At 40.9% G+C, this 25,509-nt stretch overlaps 2 protein-coding genes across 3 annotated transcripts in view; both read right to left on the reverse strand.

Moving 5' to 3' along the window:
- wdr26a (WD repeat domain 26a) overlaps nucleotides 1-18,592 on the reverse strand; it is a 35,409-nt gene extending 16,817 nt beyond the window's left edge. The window contains exons 1-9 of the mRNA XM_076736653.1: nucleotides 17,919-18,592; nucleotides 16,636-16,735; nucleotides 16,407-16,463; nucleotides 15,740-15,876; nucleotides 6,185-6,282; nucleotides 4,008-4,164; nucleotides 3,573-3,711; nucleotides 3,311-3,451; nucleotides 1,554-1,673 (exon numbers count right to left, since the gene is read on the reverse strand). Of these exons, the coding sequence (XP_076592768.1) occupies nucleotides 1,554-1,673; nucleotides 3,311-3,451; nucleotides 3,573-3,711; nucleotides 4,008-4,164; nucleotides 6,185-6,282; nucleotides 15,740-15,876; nucleotides 16,407-16,463; nucleotides 16,636-16,735; nucleotides 17,919-18,211 (1,242 nt within the window). The 5' untranslated portion in view covers nucleotides 18,212-18,592. The remainder of the gene's footprint in view (nucleotides 1-1,553; nucleotides 1,674-3,310; nucleotides 3,452-3,572; nucleotides 3,712-4,007; nucleotides 4,165-6,184; nucleotides 6,283-15,739; nucleotides 15,877-16,406; nucleotides 16,464-16,635; nucleotides 16,736-17,918) is intronic.
- A 2,090-nt stretch (nucleotides 18,593-20,682) lies between these two features.
- adcy3a (adenylate cyclase 3a) overlaps nucleotides 20,683-25,509 on the reverse strand; it is a 72,242-nt gene continuing 67,415 nt past the window's right edge. For both annotated transcript variants that reach the window (XM_076736190.1, XM_076736189.1), the window contains exon 21: nucleotides 20,683-23,725. In XM_076736190.1, coding sequence (XP_076592305.1) covers nucleotides 23,546-23,725 — 180 coding nt within the window. In that variant the 3' untranslated portion in view covers nucleotides 20,683-23,545. The remainder of the gene's footprint in view (nucleotides 23,726-25,509) is intronic.

Here is a 25,509-nt window from a genome sequence, read left to right on the forward strand (position 1 = left end):
TGCCCCATCATCTCCCCCTTTGTGGTGAAGTGGGACCATATACTTTACAAACTTGTTCTGGTCAAAGTGGACTAATAGATGGACTTTAACCCTGGCGATGTTCGTTTGAGTTGCATGATGCTGGAAATCTGTAATGTCTTTAATGTTTTGTGTTAACAGGTGGAAAAAGAGAATGAAAAGTTTCACAATCACTCAATGAGTAAGGATTCATCATGATAAGGTGTGCATGAAACCATGATGTTTGATGTGATTCAGGGCTAACTCATAACCTGAGGAATCTTGCTACTCCACACATAAAAATTGCACTTTTTCTTTTTTTTACATACAAGCCCATACGACCCAAATCAAACAAGTCTGCCACTTGTGAACAGACAAGCAGCATTTCAGCACTAAAATCTGGTAAATGACAGGACAAAATAGATAATATATAATGGATATACATTAAAATATTCCCTCTAAAAAACACATAGGTTTGAACTATTTGAATATCTATTATAGTATATTACATCCATAAGAGGGAAAACCAATATGAGAGACATATTATTTGTATATAATTAGAACATAATCATCTTTCAAAGGATCTACACACCTACACATTCAGCTTGACCTAAATTAGATTTTCAATCAATGAAAGTGACCTTTTAAGAAAACTGAAAGTAACATTTTAGGAAGTTTTTTTCACTATTGAGTGAGAGCACTGCAGCTGGCAGCCACAAAACAAAGTGCAATTAAATCCCTCCTGGTGCTGTAACGTGTCGACTAAAAGCATTTGCTTTTGCAACTGACAGGCACGGATTGTTATAAGCGTCCGGAAACAATATGGAAAGGATCCCTATAGAAACACATTTTTGTAGAAAAAGTGTAAGATTTTATCATTACAAAACACACATCATTCAAACAAGACAAAAACAAAATAAAACTCAACAAAATCTTCTTGGTTTATCTTTCCACTGTTCCAACAATCATCACTAATTCTGGATTGGCTGAAATAAACTCCTAGTTCACCGGATCAGTAGAGCAGTGAGAGGGTGGATATCAGTGAAGCAGTGGGGGAAACAGTGCGTGGTTCAAGAATATTTTCACATCTACATTTACACATCTGCACAGACTTAAATATGTTAGACTGCAACCAATTTTGCCAACAAAAAACAAAAAACGGTAATTACTGGACAACAGAAACTGTTTGTTTTTTGTTTTTTTTTATACTGTCCTTCATGCAGTGCTTTAAATGCAGGCTATGCTGCTTTCTTTTCCACATTCAAAGACTTTTTTTTTTCATTCAAATGTATGGATTTTTTTGTAATGCGAATATAAATACTTAGAATATTCATTGACAGCCCTGTTGTACATAGCATGTTTTCAAAGTACATGAAATCAAAATTTCAATATAAGGAGAGCTTATTAAGCAAAGTGTGAACTACGGCTTCAAGTGCACTTCTGTAAAATTGGTTTGATGTAAGTGAGTGGGATGTAAATGCACTGTATGTAATGCTCAGAACTTGTGAACCTGTGGGCATTGATAGCACAGTGTGTGTTCTGTGAAAGATACTCACACACTGGTAGAACTGGCCTCTCTGGCCGCCGGTGACAAAGCGTTTGCCATCTGGATTCCAGGCAACGCTGGTCAGGCTATCCTCATGAGACTGACTCATCTTTGTACGTAACTCCCCCGTCTAAACAACAGAGCCGAAGAGAGAGAAACATGACTGAAATCATCAGACACTACACACTCTACAACACACACTTACTGTAAGTCTTCCTTCATCTCTGACTGCAATACTGTTCTCCCTTCAGGTTTGAATGGGTTTGGACAATACTAAACAGAATACAATTTGTCTGCACTAGGAGGATCCTGATCCCTCTTTACATGAAAGTGACTGGAGCAGCAGCAACATGGCTACTTTGGTAAGGCACTGAGCCGGGCTTGTTTGAAGGTAGACTAAGCAATATTTTTATTGAGTAGTGCAGCTTAAGATTGAAGTGTAGAATGAAAGGAGACATATTATATTTTATATACTTTTAGCTCACTGTTTTAGTTTTTCAGTGCACAAACTCTTCTCTCGTCAGCCTGGTTTCCAGCAGCAGCAGGCAGCTGGCTTCAGTGAAAAGTCTCTGCTAAGCCCACTGTACACTAACTGCTCACCACCACCAGTATTCAGGAATTCCAAAAATTTAGTTGGTAATTAAAATGTTATTATTACTGATAGAATATTTGCAATTCTGTATTAATACAATACTCACATATATGTACACTGAGGGAGTTATAGGCAGCTGTTATCATTCCTTCTGGTTATACTGGCAGTGAAGACAATCCTTCTTAATGGTACTAATGGACCTTCATCTGTGTAAAAATGACTTCTAAAGTTCAAACGAAACTAACATGAGACTTCAGCAGTCTTATGTGCACAAATTAAATTCATATCTTTCAAAGTTACATTCTTCTTAGTAGGTAATTCTCTCTTTGTGCTACTATTTCTTCACTGCAGATCAACCAGGAAACACTGCCTTTTCAAATTTTATACTAAAAGGACTGTAATTTGGGAGGTGACAACAGCAACAAAAAGACAGTAAGCAGTGCTACGAAGATTGGTAAGAGTTGTTCCTTGGACCACAAAGACTCAGCTAGGAATACAGTTTGTACTAAGTGTATGACAGATGGACAGCCTGTGAGAACTGGTTGTCATGGAGAAGTTGGTGGCTGTTTCTAAATATGAACAAAAAATACATTTAATACTATCTTCACTCAGTTGCAGGAGATGAATGACATACAGTGACAGAGCATATATGGTGGAAGTGCGCTATACACTGAATGCTGAAAAGATTTGTTCTTAAACTTTATCTTATCAACAAAATTCATTCAAAGTAAACAAATAAAAAGTGAAAAATACCCAAAATCACAGGCAATAAACTGTATATACCAACAGACAAAAATCTCAATAAACTTTTTCCTACTATTATATAACTGATGTCTATTATAAAATGCTGCCTTTTCTTGTATGGACTCAAACCAGCTTTTTAAAGCCTGCATTCAAAATGTCAGGTAGTTTGTGAGAAACAACTAAAAACATTAGTAAAATCATGCCGAAAGATCCCAGCTGCCGCATCACAGTTGTGATTGGCCAGTGACCTGCTGCTGATTTACAGTATGTTCACCACACAGCTGACCAGTAGTTGTCATTCAGTTACTTTCATTGCTGTTTTACTTGCTTGATTTTTCAAAAAGGTGGATCACAGTTTAGTCAAACAAGAAGGCGGCTGATGGCCAGCTGATATACATGCCCATTCTGCACCAATGTGAGACATATTGTACCTGTACATTCCACAGCCACAGTTCAGAGCAGTCATCAGGACCACAGGCTATCAGATAGGCATCATCAGGGCTCCATGCCAGGTATGAAACACCATAAGCATGACCCTCCAGAGTTTTCATCAACTTCAACTGCTGGGTTTCCTAATGATGAACCAACAAAACAGTCAATAATCCAGTTATTTCAACTCTCACGGGCTGACTAATTTTTCTGCTTTTTTTTCAGTTCCAAAGTGAAATTCATGATAAGTAAATGATTGATTACCATGTCAACATGCCACACAATGACTGTGGTGTCTTTGGACCCAGTTGCTAGTTTTGCGCCGTCATTGGAGAACTTACAGAACCAGACTTCATTGCAGTGTTCCGTGAGAATCTGCTGAGTGTAGCAAGGGAACTGTTTCCTAAAGATTAGGAACACACACAAATCGAGCAGACATCAACATTCACTATGCAAATAAAACATAACCGTGATTATGGTCGAATACATTTGTTTGCCAAAAAATGTTATATGACATAGTTTGAATGATTACACATCTACTGCAGACTTGATCAACAATACATTCATTTTCCTGATTCTAGTAATATATATGAAAAGATCTTCATGGAAGGGATTATAGAAGCCCTGCTTTCTAAAGCAGAGAAAAGTCCCACCAGCCTGGGTGAAGCCCTGATGTGGTACAGATGTGTTGGGTCTTACCGGCTGCAGGCATGGTCCAGCAGCAGGGACACAGAGTCCAGTCCACTGTCCAGTTTGGTGTTGTGGTAGAGACAGCGCTCCCTCTGCAGCTCCACCGCCTGCTTCAGAAGAGTCTGCAGGCGGCGAGGAGGCAGCATCACTGATGGAGGCAGGTACGCTGCACGCACACACATACATACACACACAAAAAGGCTCTAATTAGTTAAGAACATTTAGTGACCAACTACTGTAACAAACATCAGAATATGGAATTAACTGTAAAACCAAATTTGACTCACATCGAGCATTTGATAGTTACTTAGGCAGCAATTCTGTTTCATTGGGCCAAACATAAGCAATAATGCATTTTTGGTTTTTTTTTGGTTACTATTTTGGACCCATTTCTCAGAATGAGCTGAATCAACAACAATTTGATTGACGTGAAGATCTGCACAACGCCTTGTTGAGATTTGTGTGGTGTGTGTGTAACTGATCCTCTGTGAGCATCTGTGACCTCTAGTTACCCATAACAACCTTCTCAACATATGTCCACACTTATCTGTATTTTGGCCAAGATTAGCATACTAAATGTTCTTATTTGTACAGGTGGAGATTTAACTTGTGTTCTGGAAAATGGGCAAAACTCTGATTTCAGTGTACAAAGAGATTCCCAATATCAAAACCCAAATGAATAATAACTACATAAAATCTAGCCAGGAGTCCCAGACGAAATTGGAAATCAAAAAAGTATGGGTGAAACACACCTTAAAAGTATGGTCAACAGTCCAAAAGAGAATTAGAGGGACAGCTGCCCTTTCACGGGCTATGCAGATTGATGGAAATCCGGATCTCCCCCCCCCCCCCCCTCAATAACAGATATCACTTTTAAGAGATGGGCAGGCAAAGAACTAAGGGTTATTGACCTTTTTTTTTTGTCACAATGTTCTACAGCCATTCTCATATCTCCGAGACAAATTCTTTCTACCTCAAAGTGATATGTTCCGGTACTTTCAGATTAGGCATTACATTACAAGCCATAAAGACTAGAATACAATTAAAAATGCTCCAACAAACACAGAAACTTACTTTATTAATATAATTAAACATCAGCTACCCAGCAAAAAGCATGTTTCCCATATATACAGAAATCTGTTACTGGATACACCAGACAATACTTTTTATATCAAAAATAAATGGGAGCTGGAGTTAAATATTATAATTGAGGATGGAGAGTGGGAAACAATGTGCATTGGATGTCATAAGGGTATTAATAGTAACATGTGGAAGGAGTTTGATTGGAAGATGAATTACAAATTCACCTTCGGTGATTTCCAAATTTGTAGATAACCCAACTGCAATATACTGTTGGAGAGAATGTGGAATGGTTGGCGACCACTTGCACATATTTTGGGATTGCCCAGTCATGCTTCCTTTTTGGAAGGGGGTAAAAAGCAAGATAGATAAAGTTCTGGAAATCGATTTAATATTCACCCCAAGTCAGTTTCTTCTCGACTTAACTCCTGAAGACATGTACACCAGAGACCAAAAGCACCTGTTACATATGCTCTTGATGACTGCTAGGAAAATGGTGACAATAAAATGGATGGATTCACAGCCACCTACAGTGGCACACTGGCAACAGAAGTTGGGGGAGGTGTATGGAATGGAGGCTTTAACTGCTCAATTACAGTTAAGGTCTGAAATCTTTTTGAGGAGGTGGTTACCTATGGCAAGATACCTCTCTAACTGAAGGGAACCCCACATTGTGTTGTAATATCCTATCTTAACTGTCCATTTATTTATTCACTTATTTTTCATTCATTATTATTATTCAGCTTCTGGACCCTAATGTTTTGTCTTGTTTTTTTTTTTTCTCTCGCACTGTTATACATACTCTGTGATGTTGTCAAGGAATGTTCTGTGTTGTGTTTTTCCATGTTTAATAAAAATAGTTTAAAAAAAATAAATAAATAAAATCTAGCCAGGAAGCAACTGCTAATGTCATGTAGGAAGCAGCTGCAGGATTTCAGAGTGGAAGAGAGAGACGCAACATTTTTAAACACATCCCTTACATGAGAATTACCCACTGCTGTTAATGCTGCTGCTTGACATTCATAGTGCATGACAATGGCCATACAAAGGGAGTGTTAACTACATGTAGTACAATAACTATGGGGTGTGAGTCAGACTACACTCACTTTGGAGCTTATCCAGCAGCTTTGTTCTGGATGCCATGCCTTTGCCTTCCCACTCTGCTTTGGTTCGTAGGTCCTCTGCATGACTGCACATCAGGTACCTTCAAGACACATGATGACATTTTCTCAGACACATTCACAATTACTTTTACAGTCATCTTACACAAATGCATGGCATAGTCTGGGCCTATACTGTCATGCATCTCATATAATACAGGCTCTGCCTTCACAATTACTACATAAAAGAGAAGTCAGAAAATCATGCTTAACTTTCCACAGCCGCGGCCAAGAGTTTTGAGAATGACAAAAGTATTGGTTTTCACAAATTTTGCTGCATCAGTGTTTTTAGATCTTTTTGTCAGATGTTACTATACTGAAGTATATTTACAAGCATTTCACAAGTGTCAAAGGCTTTTATTGACAATTAGATTAAGTTTATGCAAAGAGTCAATATTTGCAGTGTCGACCCTTCTTTTTCAAGACCTCTGCAATTCGCCCTGGGATGCTGTCAATTTCAGGGCCACATCCGGACTGATGGCCGCCCATTCTTGCATAATCAATGGTTGGAGTTTGTCAGAATTTGTGGGTTTTTTGTTTGTCCACCCACCACTTGAGGATTGACCACAAGTTCTCAATGGGATTAAGGTCTGGGGAGTTTCCTGGCCATGGACCCAAAATTTGGATGTTTTGTTCCCCGAGCCACTTAGTTATCACTTTTGCCTTATGGCAAGGTGCTCCACCATGTTGGAAAAGGCAATGTTCATCCCCGAACTGTTCTTGAATGGTTGGGAGAAGTTGCCCTCGGAGGATGATTTGGTACCATTCTTTAAACATGGCTGTGTTTTTAGGCAAAATTGTGAGTGAGTCTAATCCCTTGGTTGAGAAGCAACCTCACACATGAATGGTCTCAGGATGCTTTACTGTTGTCATGACACAGGACTGGTGGTAGTGCTCACCTTTTCTTCTCTGGACAAGCCTTTTTCCAGATGCCCCAAATAATCGGAAAGAGGATTCATCAGAGAAAATGACTTTACCCCAGTCCTCAGCAGTCCAATCCCTGTACCTTTTGCAGAATATCAGTCTGTCCCTGATGTTTTTCCTGGAGAGAGGTGGCTTCTTTGCTGCCCTTCTTGACACCAGGCCATCCTCCAAAAGTCTTCGCCTCACTGTACGTGCAGATGCACTCACACCTGCCTGCTGCCATTCCTGAACAAGCTCTGCGCTGGTGGTGCCCCAATCCCGCAGCTGAATCAACTTCAGGAAACAGTCCTGGCACTGGCTGGACTTTCTTGGGTGCCCTGAAGCCTTCTTCAAAGCAATTGAACCTCTTTCCTTGAAGTTCTTGATGATCTGATGTCAACTATTCCTTTTGTGGCAGGGCTGAAATGGGGGATTAGGCTCATTTTCATGGCAAAGAGGGACTCTGCAATCAATTGCAATTCATCTGATCACTCTTCATAACATTCTGGTGTATATGTAAATTGCCATCATAAAAACTGAGGCAGCAGACTTTGTGAAAATGAATATTTGTGTTCTCAAAACTTTTGGCCGCAGCTATATAGTAAACCAACACGGTATCACTTTGTTTTCCTACTTACTATTGCCATTATTGCCCATGAAAAGTATAAAGCCATCAGTGAAACTGGCATATATAAACCAGCTTTATTTATATCTGTATCTATTTGGAATTCCCACAACAAATCAGTTATCCATTTATCTGTGAGTGCTGATATTCTGTTTGGTTTTCTACCCTCACCTAAATCTAAATTTCAGGATGGTTCTTTGAAACACATTAGCACTTTCATATTGTGGGGTATGATGAATATTGCAGACCCTAATGTTACCCTGTACAGCAACAAAATATGAGACAGGATCAACCTTGCTTTTGTGAACTGCTATTTTTGAGCCTTCTGTGGATGCACCCCCACTGCTAAAACACAGTGGTTTCAATGACATGCACAAGGAGCATTCAGATTATGATACAGTGTTGGTGATCTGAAAACAGCCTTATTGGTAATCTCTCATCAAAAGCAAGATGCCAGCAGTGTTTAAGAACTACTGAAGCATCTATTTGTTCAATCCACAGTGACTCAGACCTCTGTCAGTCTTGTACATCCTCAGAAGCAGCTCTCCTGTCAGCAGCAGAGCTCCTGAGTAGCTGAGAGGACAAGAAGACATAGTCTTCAACCAGCTGTGGAAAATCAGAAATTTTCTAGACAAAAATAGTTTTACAGTGGGCATCATGGGGAGTATACAAGACAAAACTGCATTGCACTCATTTTTTCATAGATAAATAGCACGTGGTGGGCCGAGAGATGCCTGCACTGATGAGAGCTCCGAGTCGATTCAACAAATTTCTGTGGTTTTACTTTTATTACTGGTTCTTTTTGCATACTCAGTATTATCACATACTCAGTATGATTGACACTAGGGGTGTCAACATCTACATGTGTAAATGGGTACACGGATAACAAATCATAACTGTTTAGGAAAATCAATAACCGTGCACATGTCATTTTTCTTCTCCTCCTCCTCCTCGTTTATTGGACCTCGTTGAACACAACAGCATATGTGACAGTGACCTGTCACTTCCTCGACAAGGAGTGAAAGATGCAAGCGTATGTACTAGCCACGCAAAACCAGGAGGAGAAAACCTCGAGAAGGAGTTAAACGTGTTGTGGCAGAGTGGGAGTTGGAGAGTGACCGTGTGAGTGCATGCGTTCACGATAATGGAGCAAATATCATCATGGCCAACCAAGCCTGTGAGTGGGAGTCCGTCAGCTGCTTTGCCCATACTCTTCAGCTGGCAATACAGGACAGGTTCAAAGCTGTCCAGATCCTGGAGCTTGTCATGGGAGCCAGCAGCAAGTTGGTTCGCACTTCCATCATAGTACCATCGCAACACAAGCTCTCCGTGCAAAGCAAAACAAATGTTACCCGACAAGGAACATCCACTTACTCAGTGCTGCAAGACCCAGTGGAATTCCACTTGTAATCATCAAACCTGTCATCAAACCTGGGGATGCATGCAACCTAGAGCTGAGAGATGACTACTGGAGGATCATGGAGGAGATTGAGCTGGTACTGAAAGCATTGGAGGTGGCTACCACAGCCTCCTGCGCCGAGGAAGTGGTCTCACTTTCAGATGTGTATCCGGTGGTGTGTAGCCTCATGAACGAACATCTGCTGGCATGGCAGGGATGGCAGGATCAGAACTTTTGTGAACACGGTACGAGACTCACTCGCCAAAAGATTCCTGCCTTTGGACACTGAGACGGCATCAAAACCTGCTGTGGTGGCTGCAGTCCTCGACCCCCAACATAAAAAGCTGAGGTTCCTCTCACCTCAAGTACAAGTTGCGGCAAAGGTGCACATGTAGGGAATATTTGAAGCAAAGCAAAGAAAAGGCAAGAGCAAGACCTGATGAAGAGAAGGAGGGGAGACAAGATGAAGATCCGGAACCAGATGTAAAAAAAACAAAGAAGACAGGGACTAGTGCCATGGCTTTTCTGTTAGGAGCATCCTGTTGTGCGGAAGAGGACGAGGAGAACACCGAATCTGAATTGGAGCAGTACCTCTCTGACCCGGCCATTCCTCTTGAGGCAGACCCCCTTGTGTGGTGGAGAGCCCATGAACTGCAATACCCCATCATGTCAAGGCTGGCCAGAAAGTTCCTTTCCATACCAGCCACTTCGGTGTCATCCGAGAGAGTTTTCTCTGCAGCAGGCCAAGTGATGTCCACGCTACACTCCAGGCTACTACCAGACAATGTCAATAAGCTCATACTCCTCAACAAAAACCTGCGCAGGTAATTAATTATTATATAATTATTTTTCTCTTGCACTATTAACCTATTACCCATATTAATTTGATTTCCATCATTGTTTTGATCTGAGCTATTCTATTTGCATTCAGTGATTTATTTTGCATACCGGTAAAATGTCGTTCTTGGCCATTAATACAAATTTTTTTTAAAAAAGAGAGCGGCGCTCATCATCTTCTCCATGCGCAAATGTGGTGCTGCTGAAAAAAAAAACTGTTAATGGCTTGTTATTTTAGCCTACATATTATTAATTGCGTGTAGTTGTACATTATATTGTTGGTTGGTGTTCTGTCGGCTTTTCACGAACGGATCACATATCCTTGCGTCTCTATGATGAAAGAGGAGGAAGAAAATAAATTATTTTTGCCAATTTTAGTGAATAATTGTGAGATTCCCCCTCTCCTTTTTTAGCTTTGTGGATATAACGGTGAAGTTTTTTCCTCTCACTTGAGCTTACTTTGGCTTCTTTTTGAGTTGCTTTCTCTTGCCAATTCCAGATTACTTTTACTATGAGACGTATATTGAAATTCAGACGCAGCTCCTGTTGCGAGAGAGGGATGCAGTTTGCACTTTAAGTTTAAAAAACAAATTGTACAAAAATGAGTGCAATAGTTAGAACAGCGATTAAAAAATAAGGCTAAACCTTGTTACAGCTTTCACTTGTACGTTTTCTTGTCTGTCAAAATGATAGATGATTTTATTTTCAACTTATTTTACTTTCTGTCATCATGAGTAGGCCTAAGCCTTAAAATGGTGAGACGGGTAGCCTACTTGTTAAGTTATGTGATTTAACTGTTATGTAGGCTATAATTTAGTACCTATTTGAAGTGGGTCTACATGTTAAATTCCATGTCACTGAGAATGTTTTTATTGAATGATCTGTGTATTTTGTCAGATTAGGATGTGCGCAAACGGCGCATGCATGCGGTGCATTAGGAACGATGCAGTGCTCACTGCTCACACCAATGACTACATTTTGTGGCATCCCTTAGGATAGTATGCAGATTTATTCATTTTATTTTCTGTATAAGAATTTCGCTTTGAATAGTTTTAATAAACGTTTCTGTCTGATAACTACTGGAATGGCTTTGATTTAATGGGATTGGGAGGTATTTGAATGGAGACCCTCTAGTGGTGATATAGCACAATTGCATCAGAAAGAAATCACAAATCCCCAACGTGTAACTGAGTATACGCTGTTTAACAGCCCTGTGTAGATGTGTAAAAAAATTATAAATGTTGACACCCCTAATTGACATATACTTCTGGATTTACAATGGTCAGAAAGTTGGGACTTTGCATTCATTGTTTTGGGAGACTTCAACAGAGCCAACATGAAGAAAGTTTTCCCTGTATACTGCCAACATGACTTTCCCCATCTCATTCAGAGACTACTACAAACACCTTCCCCATCCTGTTTCTGGAAAGGCAGACCACTGCTCCATCCTGCTGTCGCCAGGCGAAAACTGAAATATATTTCCAGGGTCATTAACAAATGGCACAAAGTGGCTGGGGGGGGGGGGTCTTACAGGACTGCTTTGAGACATTGGCAATTACACAGACTCTGTCATAGGCTACGTCAGTAAGTGCATTGATGATGTTGTTCCAAAAGCCATCTGCTCCTACCCCTACCAGAAACCCTGCATCAGCTAGGACATCTGTGCCAAACTCAAAGCGCAGTCCACCACTTTCAACTCAGGGCATCCTGATGCCTACAAAGCACCCAAATATGACCTCCAGAAGTTCATCAGGGATTGACACTAGGGGTGCCAAGAGAGAATACAGGGATTACAGGACCAAAGTGCACTACAGCTCCAATCCCAAGCACATGTGGAATGGATTATGCTGTATCAATGACTACAAAGGGAAAGACAAGGACACTGCCAACCAAATCACTCTTGGAGGAGATCTGCACCTTTTATGCCTGGTTTGATGTGGACAAAACAGTGCATGCCATGAGACCACAAGTGGATGTGAAGCTGCTAAGATGACCCTTGAAACAGCTGAAGTGAAATGGACCTTCAAGAGGGTCAACCCCACAAGCTCCAGGCCCAGATGGTATCCCAGGCTGGACTCTCTGAGCATGTGCTGATCAAGTAGCAGAGGTGTTCACCAACATCTTCATCCTCTCCCCGAGTAAGTCCATAGTCCCCACCTCTTTCAAGGCATCCAGAACCCCCACCATGGTGAAGAGAAAACTTGTGTAAAAATGCTCTTCATTGATTACAGCCTGGTATTCAAAGCATAATTCCCTCAAAACTGGTATCTAAGCTCACTGATGTTGGACTGGAGACCTCCATCTGCAGCCAGATTGTTGACTTCCTGACAGGCAGACCCCATGTGGTGAGAATCGGCAGCCACACCTCCTCCCTGCTGATCCTCAACTTAGTGAGACTGCAGGGCTGTATGCTCAGCCACTCTCTTGTACTGCCTGTTTACTCATGACTGTGTTACAAAGCAAAACTCCAATGCCATCAAGTCTGCTGAAGACACGACCATCCCAGGCCTCATCACTGACAACTATGAAACAGCCTATAGAGAAGACGTGAATGCACTAACCAGCTGGTGCCAGGATAACAACCTCTCTCTCGACGTCAGTAAAACGAAAGATATGATTGTGGACTACAGGAGACAGCAGCAAGGTGGACAACCCCAGCCCACATTGGTTAAACTGAAACAGTCAGTAACTTCAAGTTCCTTGGCCTGCATATCACTGAGGACCTCTCCTGGACAGTACACACAGACACTGTGGTCAAGAAAGCTCGCCAGCAGCTCCATTTCCTAAGGAGACTGACGAAATTTGGCATGAATGCCAGCATCCTCAAAAACTTCTACAGATGCACCATCAAATGCTTGCTGACAGACTGCATCAGCACAGTCTGGTACCAGAGCTGTTCTGCTCACAGCTGCAAATCTCTGCAGTTTTGAAAGTGGCACAGTGCAACACTGGCAAAAGGCTACCTGCCATTCAGGACATCTTCCACCAGCACTGCATGCGGAAGGCACACAGCACCATCAAGGACCACAGCCACCCACTGGTCTCTTTGGTACCATCTGGCAGACTATACAGGAGCATGGCTACATGTACCATCAGACTCAAGAACAGTTTCTACCACCAGGCCATCAGGCTTCTGAACTCATAAATCCAATCTTGCACTATTGAGCATGACTGCTACTACTTAAACAGGACTGTCACAATGTTGGAATACTACCTGCGCTGTTGAATGCACTGTTACACAGAATGCACTGGGACTGCCACACAGAATTGTGCAACACTCTTGTACACAATTGCCAATTTACTTTTATACATAATCCTCAAATATATATAGTGGTTCACATATGTATACAGTGTTATATATGCATACATACTACTCACAAAAAGTTAGGGATATTTGGCTTTCAGGTGAAATTTATGGGAAATGTTCACGCTACAGTTATATCATGAAAGTGGCATATAGTAGGTACATAAGTAGAAGCATGCAATGGTGATTTCCTCATCTCAAACAATTTATTGAAACAAAAGCCAACAACAGTGGTGGGTATACCACAACAAAAAATGTCAATGTCTCAATAACTTGTCATTTGCCCTTGAGCATCAATTACAGCTTGACGTCTCATGTTGTTCACAAGACTTATTGTCTGCTGAGGCATGGCATCCCACTCTTCTTGAAGGGCGGCCCTCAGGTCATTGAGGTTCTGGAGTACCAGGTTACGAGCCTCTACACAGCAACTCAATTGATCCTATAGGTTTTCCATGGGATTCAGGTCTGGAGAAAATGCAGGCCACTCCATCTGAGGTACCCCAGTCTCCGGCAGCCGTTCCCTAATGATGCGACCTCCATGAGCTGGAGCATTGTCGTCCATGATGATGAAATTAGGCCTGTGCTGTTCATGCAGGGGCACAATGACTGGATTAATGATGCAATTCAGGTAGTATGGGCTTGTCACTGTACCATTCACAAAGTGTAGGGCAGTTCTGTATTGACTAGACACACCTGCCCACACTGTAACACCACCACCATCAAAGGCGGTGACAACAGTGGCTGATGCATAGCACTCTCTTTGACACCTCCAACATCGCTGGCAGCCATCATTTCAGCTCAACATGAATCTACTTTCATCAGAGAACAGCACTGAGGGCCACTGGTCTCTCATCCAGCATGAATGCTGCACGCAAGACGATGACGCCTATACCAAGTGGTGTGGTCAGGTACCCTTGCAGGTCGTCTAGCACACAGAACCAAGGATGTAAACGGTTTCGAATGGTTTGATGAGGTGGGTGCCTCTCACCTCCCTTAAATGTGCCTGGAGTTGAGTGGCATTCATCATCCGGTTCCGCAGGGCACTGTTCACAATTAAGCGGTCATCAGTGTGGGATGTGGCCAAAGGATGTCCACTTCTATGCCTTTCTGTGACTCTTCCAGTCTCTCTGTATCTCTGTTGCAACCTGCTGATGACACTCTGTGACACTCTAAGTTCAGTGGCCACTTCCCTCTGAAAACCTCTGAAGCCTTGCAATGTCAAGGTACGGTTGATCAATTGTTAGGTGTCATCTTGGTCTCATGACGTCAAAATGTCAACAGCATGATGAAGAGGACTGTTTAAATACCAATTCTAATTGAACCAGGAAATTTATTGGTCAATTCATAGATTAAACACCTGTTGTGAATGTTCAGCTCCTTGTTAGAGAACAGCAAGTTGTGCAAAACATACTGAAACACTGAACAGTTGGACATGTGCATTCAAAAGTTTAGAGAAGGTCAAATTAAGTTCACCTGTAACGGTTATAGTGCATTTTAGGTTCATCCTGAAATTTCACCCGAAGCCGAATATCCCTAAATTTTTGTCAGTAGTATATATATAAAAAGAGCGAGAGAGAGATTTTCTTCTACCTACATTTATTTTTATGTAAAAATTACTTCTTCTCTTTTATTACTGCTCTCACTACTGAGCTGACCTGTTTTTCTCTATCCCTGTCCAACACACTTCATTGTACAGTGTTAACCTACATATGACCAATAAAAAATAAACTGAACTGAATTAACACCCCACCTTAGTGGGCAAGGAAATGTTTAAAGTGAAACTAGGAAGCTCAAAGCAAATCATTGATACCATCAATATGAGAATGAACATACAGATTAGCAGATGTGCATGATTTGTAAGGGTGCTTTGTTTGATTATGCTTCAACAAACATGCAAGAAAAAAGAAGAAAAAGAAATTTGCAGCATAAAAGAAATGCTGGGGATCCAGTAGTGATGAGCATCACATATGCATGTCTTGTCTGTGTTTATTGCTACATTTGACAAAATGAAAGATCCATGAGATGGAAGAGTGATGGACATCAGAAACACTGTCTGTGTGGATTGCATTTTAGTGTTTTGTGATGGTCTTGTTGTTTCAGACGGTTCTCCATCCAACAAGCATGGAATTCTGAGGGACCTTTTTTTATTATTTTGAAATTCTCTCACAGAGGTTATTGACAGCCTCAGTACTGTTTGAAAATAGCCTTTAAAAAACCCTGCCAATCAAAGCACACATTATAATCCCTACTGCTGATCTGAAAGTCAACTGTGAGGCTACCAAAATCATTTCTAACAGAACTCCAAAGGATTCAACACATTCTACGGCAACATGGAAAAAGCAAAACTTAAACATAAAAACAAGAAGCAAATTTCATATTCAAAGTGTAGTGAAATGAAAATCCATCAACATTCCTGTCTGCTAGTGAACTGACCCGCTCAAGATGTGAATACGCTCTGTGTTGTACTTGAGAGGAGTGAGCTCGGCTCTGAGGACCTGCAGGGCCTCCAAGACCTTCCCATCCTCCAGATACTCCAGGTACTTCTGCTGCAGCAGCAGGAATTTCATCCGCTGTACAGGAAGAAAGTAGAGGACAAGGCCAAAACTAACAACATAACATTTGTCATCACAGGTTCTGTGTCCACCAGTCAATAAAACTGTGAAACCTTTTTTTTCTGAGCATCACATGACACACAACTTATTTGAGAGAGATAATGACGGTATGTGTCTCAGACCACTGAACTAAAGTAACAGGATGCCTTCCACCAGTTTAATGATTTGCATAGCCTTAATATGTTTAGATTTTGTTCTCACTACTGACATGAAGTACTTATTGAAGTAAGAATGCAAGTCGAGTTACATTTTTTTTTGTGGCTGTTTCAGTGGTTGTTCTGTGAGACAGTTTGATGGTTTCCCTTTTTTATTCTGTTGAACTGACACAAATGTTTGAACTACAGAGCTAATTACTGATGGTTTCATTTACTTTGTCCCCATATTCAGAGCTTGGTACTCACAGCTACCGTGTTTGTGTATTTGTTGATTGAGAGAATTTGAGAGAAAAAACTGTCAGTAGTTTTAGGATTGCTAGGCTTGACACTTACCACTATAGCACTTGGAGAATGCATCAATGCCTTCAACTCATTCAGGTCACTCTCAGCCTGAATAAGAGGGAAAAAGAATAAATAACACACAGAAGTTTCAAGCACAGTCTTTTTTTAGCCAAATTAAATCCACATAATTTCCTCAACTTGGTGTAAATACAGTGCACAGATTACTGTAGGACAAGACTCCTAAGAGTATGGATTTGTATTTCACATAATTTGGTTCCACCTTGTCCCACTCTCCTTCCATGACATGATTACGGAACTTGGTGGCAGAGGGGTGCTCCAGTCTGCAGCCAGACTCCTGCATCAGAAGGTCCACTGTCTGGCTGTAAACAATGTACACAGCAGAATAAAAATCAATTAACATCATGATCAATAACCTGGGAATTTCCCAGCACTCATGATCATTTAATACAATGTCGAACTTAAACATGTATAGTCTTGTCATGACAAAAACTGATAACATATCATATTAATGACTGCGTGACACTATGCATGAAGTGGGCCGAGCCACAGACTTAATTTTTATCTCACTATCTATACAATCTACACTCCAAGTATATCTGTAAGCATATGGATATAAGCAGCAAGAACTAACTATATAAATGACAGAATATTAATGATCAACAATTTAGATTTTCAATTAACAGGAATTGATTAGTATTATTTATTAATAATTTTTCATTCTCTGGCTACAGCTTCACTAACGTGCTTTGCTTTTTTTCTCTCATTGTAAAGTATCTTTAGGTTTTAGACTGTCATAAAGATATTCACCTTGATTACTGCAAACTGGTGATGTGCATTTTTCACATTTTTCTGACATTTTATAGACAAAACAATTAGATAATTGAAAAAAAAATTCCTCTTACAAAACTTACTCCTTTGGTGGTACAGTACACTACATAGTACTGTATGCACTAACAGTATACAATGGCATGAAGGGAAGGTGATTTGGGGGAACCCAGGCCAAACTCACAAAAAGCAAACAATTTTGAGCCGAATTGCTGTTTGTCCAAACTTGATAATTGTTTCTTAATGTTTAGGAGCAAGTCTTCATGGTGACGAACATATGCTCCACCAATCTGTACTTGATTGTCAAGACACAATCACTGTTACTGTCCTCCAGAACGTTCTATTGAACAAAGACGTGCGACAGGAAGAAAACCTGTTTAAATTCCATCCAAAAAATAATTCACTCCACCGTTCCAAAAAGAGCAATGAAAACGGATTTCCTACGTGGGTTTTATATAGGCCAAATTCACCTACGAGGCCTACAGATTGGTAACATTTTTCGGTTATTTTTAGTAACGTGATATGTACAATACAAACTGCCTGAGTTTGCCGAGGGACGTTTAGGAGGTTTTCGTCCTTAAACCAGATAGAAAACATGTCCACAGGTCATCCTGACCATTCCGACTGCATCATGGATTTGAATAAGATAATTCGTCTGACAGCTGGCTGTACAGGCTCGTCTGGTCGATGACACCGTAGCTAAACTGGCCCACTTACTTGAGACCTAAATCGTGTAAATGTTGTCCTATCAGCCTGATGACATCCTCCTCAGACTGAGACAGTCGCTTCTTCTTTTTGACGCTTGAGTTGGCATCCGAGGCGTTGTTGGCGTTGTTGGACGCTGGCTGAGAAGAGACTCCGTTGTTGTTGCTGACACTGTTTCCATTGTTTGTGACTGACAGAAGTCCGTTGGAGTGAGCTACCCCGGTGGAGGACGACTCACTGTTTCGCGCACCGTTTCGGCAGGACAGTTCTGAATCTCGGTCCTGTCCTGCCCCGTTAGCCTGCATGTTGCCACGATTTATGCCGGTGACACAGCGTATTTACAAACTAATGACAGGTACAACGGGACACTGTGGAGATGACAAAACCACCGTTACAGCCACCGACAGGCCCACTGACCCAGATGCAGCACCGAACTGCCCTGTTCCTCCTGCGGCCGAGCCCCCGTACTTGTTTCGCGGCGGCGGCCGCGACGATAACCCGGTTTTCAATTCTGACGACGAACAAATTGAAGTTAGAGTTATTTCGACAGCCGCATTTTGTAAAATTCGGTGGTATTTGGGACTGTCAGCTACCGTTAATGCCGCGTTGAAGTTGTTTGGTAGAGCTTGTTATTGTTGCTCTCAGACAGCTGCATCCCTGTTATGGGCATACGCAGTGACGTCAGCGGAAATTCCTTCACGTTTTTTTGCGCGGGCTGCGTCGCCGATAGGAGGAGCTCGTCTCACTTTTCAAAAGACATACTGATATTCTCTCTCTCTCTCTCTCTCTCTCTCTCTCTCTCTCTCTCTCTCTGTGTGTGTGTGTATGTGTGTGTGTGTGTGTGTGTGTGTGTGTGTGTGTGTGTGTGTGTGTGTGTGTTTAATGATTTCCATTGTCAGCCCGTTAGACCACTGCAATTATCACCATTCCTGCCATGTTCATTGAAACATACACCAAAGGCTTAATTTCTCAGGCTATAATTGTTTCTTTCCATTCTTATTATTTCTGCAGTAATAATTATACAGAAGAATAGTTGATTTAATGCGAAGGTGCAACTTTTTCAGATACGAATTAAAGATGACATAAATCTCACCAAGGCATTATTGCACCTTCAATATCATGCACTGGAAATTACTATGTCCTTGAAGATTAGATTATATAGCTCAGTATGTATGGCATATGACAAGGTACTGTCATCACATGTAGCTACAGTTTGAGTATGGTTGTAATTTTTAGTTCAGTTTCTCGTTAAAAGTTTGTTTAGTTTTCATGCTGTTTTGTTATTTTTCATTAGCTATGCATTTTTTGTGTCCTTGTGTTGGTTACTATATGATTTATGTGACCTGGCTTAGTTTTTAACATTGAGGTCAGTAATCTGCTTCTTCTCTCTTTATTGATCTCTCGAAGCCCCCTATTTTCAAAGCCTCAAGCTAAATGTATTCAATTTAAAAGAATGTGCAAATGAATGACAGTTCAAGTCGAACCCAAATAAAATAAATGCAACAGCTCTAGCCTTTACAGTTTAATACAGTTGAAGCAAAGTGCACTTGTCAGCAGAACTCAAGTCAACCTGCAGAGCTGACGTCAATGTGTTGTAGCATCCATTAACTTTGCAATAATCATGACACTGACGCTCTTCTATATGAGAGTTTTTTAATCAATTCACATTATGATGACAAACAATCGAAATGAAACAGGTACGCTGACTGAGAAATTCTTCAATTTAAAAATCAAGATTGGGATCAACTGCTCAGTACACGCTAAGTAGACTTACAGTATGTCTAATTCTATCCACAAAATCTGAGAAGACAAATCAAAGTTCTGAATCAAATTCAGACAAAAGCTGAATGGCAACAACAACTACAACCACAGGATTGAATCATTTTGTTGCCTTTTGATGCCATCAGGTGGCCCTGCTGGCATGGGCTCTCCAGATGGCATTTTAGTGTTCTTGTGTTGGTATTTAGCTCAGAAAATTCTGTTGTAAGCAAAACCTGAAGTCATGACACATTATTCAAAGTGCTATTTTATTCCCAAGCCTGAGATTCTTTTAATATACAAATCAGGAATCAGCCATGGTACATGTTTTGGCTTTTACATCTGAAACCTTTTCTCATCATTGGCACTTTCACATGTGTGTAAAAAAAAAAAAAAGCAATGTCCCTTTCATTTCCAATAAATAATCTGACCAATAAACACTGTCTAAACTTTATGTACAACAAGGACACATTCAGTCCTCTTCCCCTTTCTTTAAATAGAATAAAACTTGTACATTGCATTATAAAAATATGAGTTAAAGGGGAAGGAATGATTGAACCTTTCCTTAAGGGAGGAGAGCATCAGGTTTGTAGAAGAAACTATTGCACTTCAATCCCATTCTACAGAAACATTAATGGGCTTTACAAGCAGCAGAGGAAACAGCAGTGGCTCCATAAATATTTCCACCAAGACACATATACAGTACAGCTGCTTCCTGCCACATGAGTGTGCCCATTCTCCTGCATGCCACTGCTGTCATATCAATACACCCAAAATAAAAAGTTAGTGGACATAATGTCAGAGCTTGCAATCAAATTTGGTGTGTTGTCCCAAGTGAAATGTCAGGTTTGTGACAACTCACAATCCCTGCATGTGAGCAGGCTGGCAAGTCACACCTGTTGAGAGATTTTATGCAGCCCTGCTCAATGTCTCCCAACACGGTGTTTACCTGCAATTGGTCCAAAATATCATGCAATTAGGTCAACTGCTTTTTTTTTGTTGTTGTTGTTGTTGTTTTACAAGCTTCAAGTGACCCTTGATACACTTTGTGTCAATTAAGGTGTTAAGCCTTTGCACTTTACTTCCACCATGGCTACAGGGACCAAAATGACTCAGTCGGAGGTCAGACCTGCTGAAACTGCGAGAGGACGTGTCCATGTCTGCATGGCCACACAGGTTAGAGAGTTTGCAGATTTCCATCTGTACCCTTTTTTTAACCACATAGACCACATTCCCTAACTATACAGTACATGTGGTTAAACACATATGCAGAACCCTGTGTACAGATCCATGTCAATTTTTGGAAAATACAGCCTTTTACATGACCACGCAAGTACAAAATAAAACTTCAGGCCAGAATTCATTGGCAAGCTGATCAACATTTCTACCTGGTATGAACATGAAATCAATATCTGGATAGCTTTTCTGAGTGAGGGAAAGCACAGGTTAAGGCAGATGTAAATCGACACAGGGTTCACATCTGGGGGTCGTCAGGCTCACATTGTGATCAGATCTTAGCCAGGTGAAAATAACATCTATATAGTTTAACCACATTCTTAAGAAAAAAAAAAGCTACAGGTAGTTTTGTTACTTAAAAATTGGTGACAATTGTTCATGAAGAAAAATGGAAAGCACTCCTTAACAGCACTGTGGGTGCACAGCACTCTCAAAAAAAGACTATACATTTGCTACAGAAAGTTGGCTGGCTCACCTACCTAAACGGAGTGTTGAGATTTGACCACATTTGTAGGCAGTGATGAGATAATGGGAGCACACATGAATTCCAGGTGTAAATGCAAATACCTTCAAAATCAGATATCACTATCCAGATACAAATCGCATGCGAAGACCAGGTGGACATGGGATTGATGCAAATCTTGTGCAAACAACAAGGAAAGGCTGCAATAAGTTCAACTTTCCTGGACTGGATTTTATCAACCTTATCTTTTTGTTTCAGTCGTAATTTTATGTCATGTAACGTAACGTGTAATGTAATATTTACTCAAAATTCTTTTGTTACAGCTTTCTTTTTCCACGACCACCATGGAGTGAAAGGAAAGTTTCAGTTTATTTCTCTGACACTGTACACACTGTACAAGTAAATTGCTAAGATGATTTGTCACAGTACCATCACTACAATAGGTCAAGAAAAATGGGCAGTCAGACAATCAGACAGGGTGGATACAAACCAACACTTCAATCAAATTATTTAAACCATCATATTTGGAGACCAGCTATAGACTAACCTGTTTGAGGTACAAAAATAAAAACCAAGTTGTAATAAATTGGAATTATTCTTTCACAGCAACGTGAAAGGACTTGTAGAATTTTCCCTGCCTGGAGAGGACCATGTAATTCTTCAAATTAATGAAAACATTGCGATTACAGCAGTGATAGGCACTTCCATCAATCCACAATCAGTGTCAAAAATATTTCTGCCATGTAGACATTTGAACACTGTCACCAGTCCTTTTCCTAAAATTGCATCTGATATCCTTCATGTTCAACATAGCTCTGAGGGACGCAAACATCCAAAAGCAGGCGGTGTAGTGTTCTGCAGGAGCTTGAGGATCAAAGGGGAGAGCACAGTAACTCCCAGACTAGAATAAAAGAGAAAGAATGCTTCAACTGTGGAAAAACACATTATGACTGATGCACACACTCTTATAAACACCCATGAGCAACAGCAGGTAGCAGATCGATCTGCATTTCACCGGTCCACTTTCATATCCTCTTCCTCATCAATCAGGTTTCTGCCTTTCCATACATGGAAGTATTTTGTAACTGACAGCAATGTCCAGAACTTAGGCTGGGCATCCAAATGCAACAGTGTTACTGTGCTGAGGAAATGGCATCAAAAATGCTGTGTTTGCAGGATAGTTTGTGTGTGTGTGTGTGTGTGTGTGTGTGTGTGTGTGTGTGTGTGTCGGTCTGTCTGTCAGTGTGTCAGCAATGTTCTGTTTTTATCTGAAAGACATTTCTGGAAAGAGATAAAGCCCATCATTGTGTTGAAATGACATCAGTTTGAAATGTTGAATTCAAAACACAATTTAAGTGAATCAAAAAATTCTATCTCTTTTGTAAATGAAAATGAATGTGGTTGAAACTTAGTATGACATGGGGTGTTTTGATAACTGAATGGTCATAGAGTATACCACATAACCACAACATCCTTGGTTAGAGTCCAACTTGTTACATGTCATACCCCTCTGTTTCTTAGTTAGCAGGATTTATCACTTTAATTACATTTTGTGAAAAGTTAAGTCATGGGCCAAGACAAATGATTCATTTTGGTACAAATTAAGGGTTTCTATTACAAGAAAGCGCTTTTACAAAAAAAAAAAAAAGTATTTATGAGCAGATGTGCATGAACAAGAAGAAAAAATGTGGCCTCACTCAACCACATGGCATGACGACTCTTGACCCTGACTTTGCCAGCCTATCCTGTCTAGACTTGCCTTTATATAGTCTAATTATTTTTTATCTGTATTGTTTTAATCTTATATAGTCTGTATCTATATGTCTGATGCTCCTCTCTTTTGTTATCACACACATTTTTCAGATCATTAAAATTATCATTATTCATGTTTGGGGTTCTGTGGATCAACTTCAACATGACAGTTAAACCTAAATACAATCTGCACTGGTAAATATATCTTTTCATAGACAATGAACATGTGTGTGCGCTCAGTAATGAGTGGTGTGTTGACACAGGTATGTATGAAGTGTGCTGGTAGTAGCTTCCAGATAATTTTTCAGCCAAAAACTCTCACCCCTGCCCTCTCTGCATTCATCACACATCACACACCAGATGTGACTACTGTGCAGTGTAGTGTAGAGTAGTGTGTGTGTGTGTTTGTGTGTGTCTGTGAGTGTGGCCCTTAGCTGTCCACCACCTGGTGTGGCAATGTGACAGACGAGCCATTAATAAATGAGCCTTGTTTGTCTCTTCCCTTCAGAAAATATGTGAGCAGCTCCCCTTTCCCCTTCACGAAGATGGGCCCCCTCCTTACAAAGCGGAAGCCGTATTCCTTCAGGATGTTGTAGCAGTCCTCCACCACCTGGGGGTAATATATACATACATACGTACACACAGACAGACACACACACACACACACACACACACAGAGTACATCCAAGGCTTTCAGATTTGCTTACAAGAAAATTGAATGTGCAAAATTGTATTTGTGTTTGCAGAAAACAAAAAAGAGAGAAAACTAAAACAGCACTGAGGAGATGAAGAACACTGGATTTTTGACAACCCCCTTTAGATACCTCTAGAAAAGAAACGGCTTTGAATTCATGCTGCAACATGGTAAAGCTCTGTGTTTGATATGAAAATTAAAGCTGCAGTATGTGACTTGTATAAAAGTATTTTTTGTCATATTTGCTAAAATTGTCCCTATGCCTAGACAGCAGTACATGAAAAATGTAATCTGTGAAAAAAAAAACTGGCTCCATTGGTCCCACCTACTGCTCCTACTGCGATTTGCAAGAATCCACCGCACCTGACACAAAACAACCAATCAGAGCCAGAGGAGCGTCTGAGAGAGTGTCTGACATCTGGCTTCAGGAGGCTAGCGAAAGCTATGGCGGAACAATCCGCAATGGAGAAACTGCCCATACCGCCACTGCCAACAATAGCATATACGGCCAAGACAACAAATAACCATAATGCTAATATGGTGATTGCTACAGTAACACTCTGCAGCGCGTACGGTATGTTAGCGACTGTGATGTAGCGGCTGGGCAGAGTTAGCTTGCTTCCGATACTAAGGTTAACGTCACTGGTTGTCACGGCAGCCACGCAGATGCCGCAGGGAGGAGGGGCTTGGAGACAGGGCATAAGTGCAGCGGAGAGGGAGGGGGAGTGACGTGGAACTTGTGTTGGTTCAAATTTACAGGCTAAGTCTGCTCTCGTCTCTATCTTACCTACTGCAGCTTTAAATGTGGCAACTGGCCTTAGTTGCTGTACTTGTACTCTGTTTATAAAAAACAAAAGAAAGTCTTTTTGTGGTTGAATCTTTGAATGAAGCTGTGGTAGGTCCCACAGGCTGAAGATTTTTCATGTTACAAAGGAATTAACCATTGTAAAAGAACTGGAAAAGCTTTTTGTTACTAAGAGGCAGAAAAGCTGCAACAAGCTGAGGGACACACGTTCCTAAAATAGTATCTTACAGAGTTGTTGGGATAAATGCATTAGCAAACAATTACCTATTTACACATCTAGCAGACACAGACCAACATTAGCATTCTTTTGAGTCATGTTTGTGTCCATCTGAGGAATATAAATCCAATACTCACCCCCTTTTAGCTCTGTTTTTGGTCTCCTGAGGGAATTATTTGGCTTAAGTTGCCAAATGCTCCACTATGCGTACCACCTATCCTCTAACAGTGTCTGTCTGGTGTTTGCTGATAAGCAGCTAGTGTACAAGGGATTTTTAATAATAATAATAATAATAATAATAATAAACTTTATTTGTAGAGCACCTGTGGAGATCTGCAGTCTCCTCCTCCTTGTCTGAGTCTTTGTCCCTGCAGGGTGTGGCCGACAGGTTGGGTCCAGCCTCCTCTCCTCCTGAGCACAGCTGTGCTCAATCAAGCAATCAAGACTCAACTGCCTGCACATTATATGAGCACCAGGGTTTCAGCCAGTATTCGTCAAATCATCTGCTTTCCTTCGTGGTAACGACCAAGACCAAGAAAATCGCTACATACTTTTTTGTCTGTTTTACCTTGTCTGCTACCTGCCTTCCTGACCTTCCCTTTTTTGTGTCTGTGCTCACGTGCCAAATCCTAACCTTGTCCTCATCTGTGCCCTGCCAGTGTGCTCTCACTGAAGAAA

Source organism: Chaetodon auriga, chromosome 8, assembly GCF_051107435.1.
Source record: "Chaetodon auriga isolate fChaAug3 chromosome 8, fChaAug3.hap1, whole genome shotgun sequence".
NCBI classification, from domain to species: Eukaryota; Metazoa; Chordata; class Actinopteri; order Chaetodontiformes; family Chaetodontidae; genus Chaetodon; species Chaetodon auriga.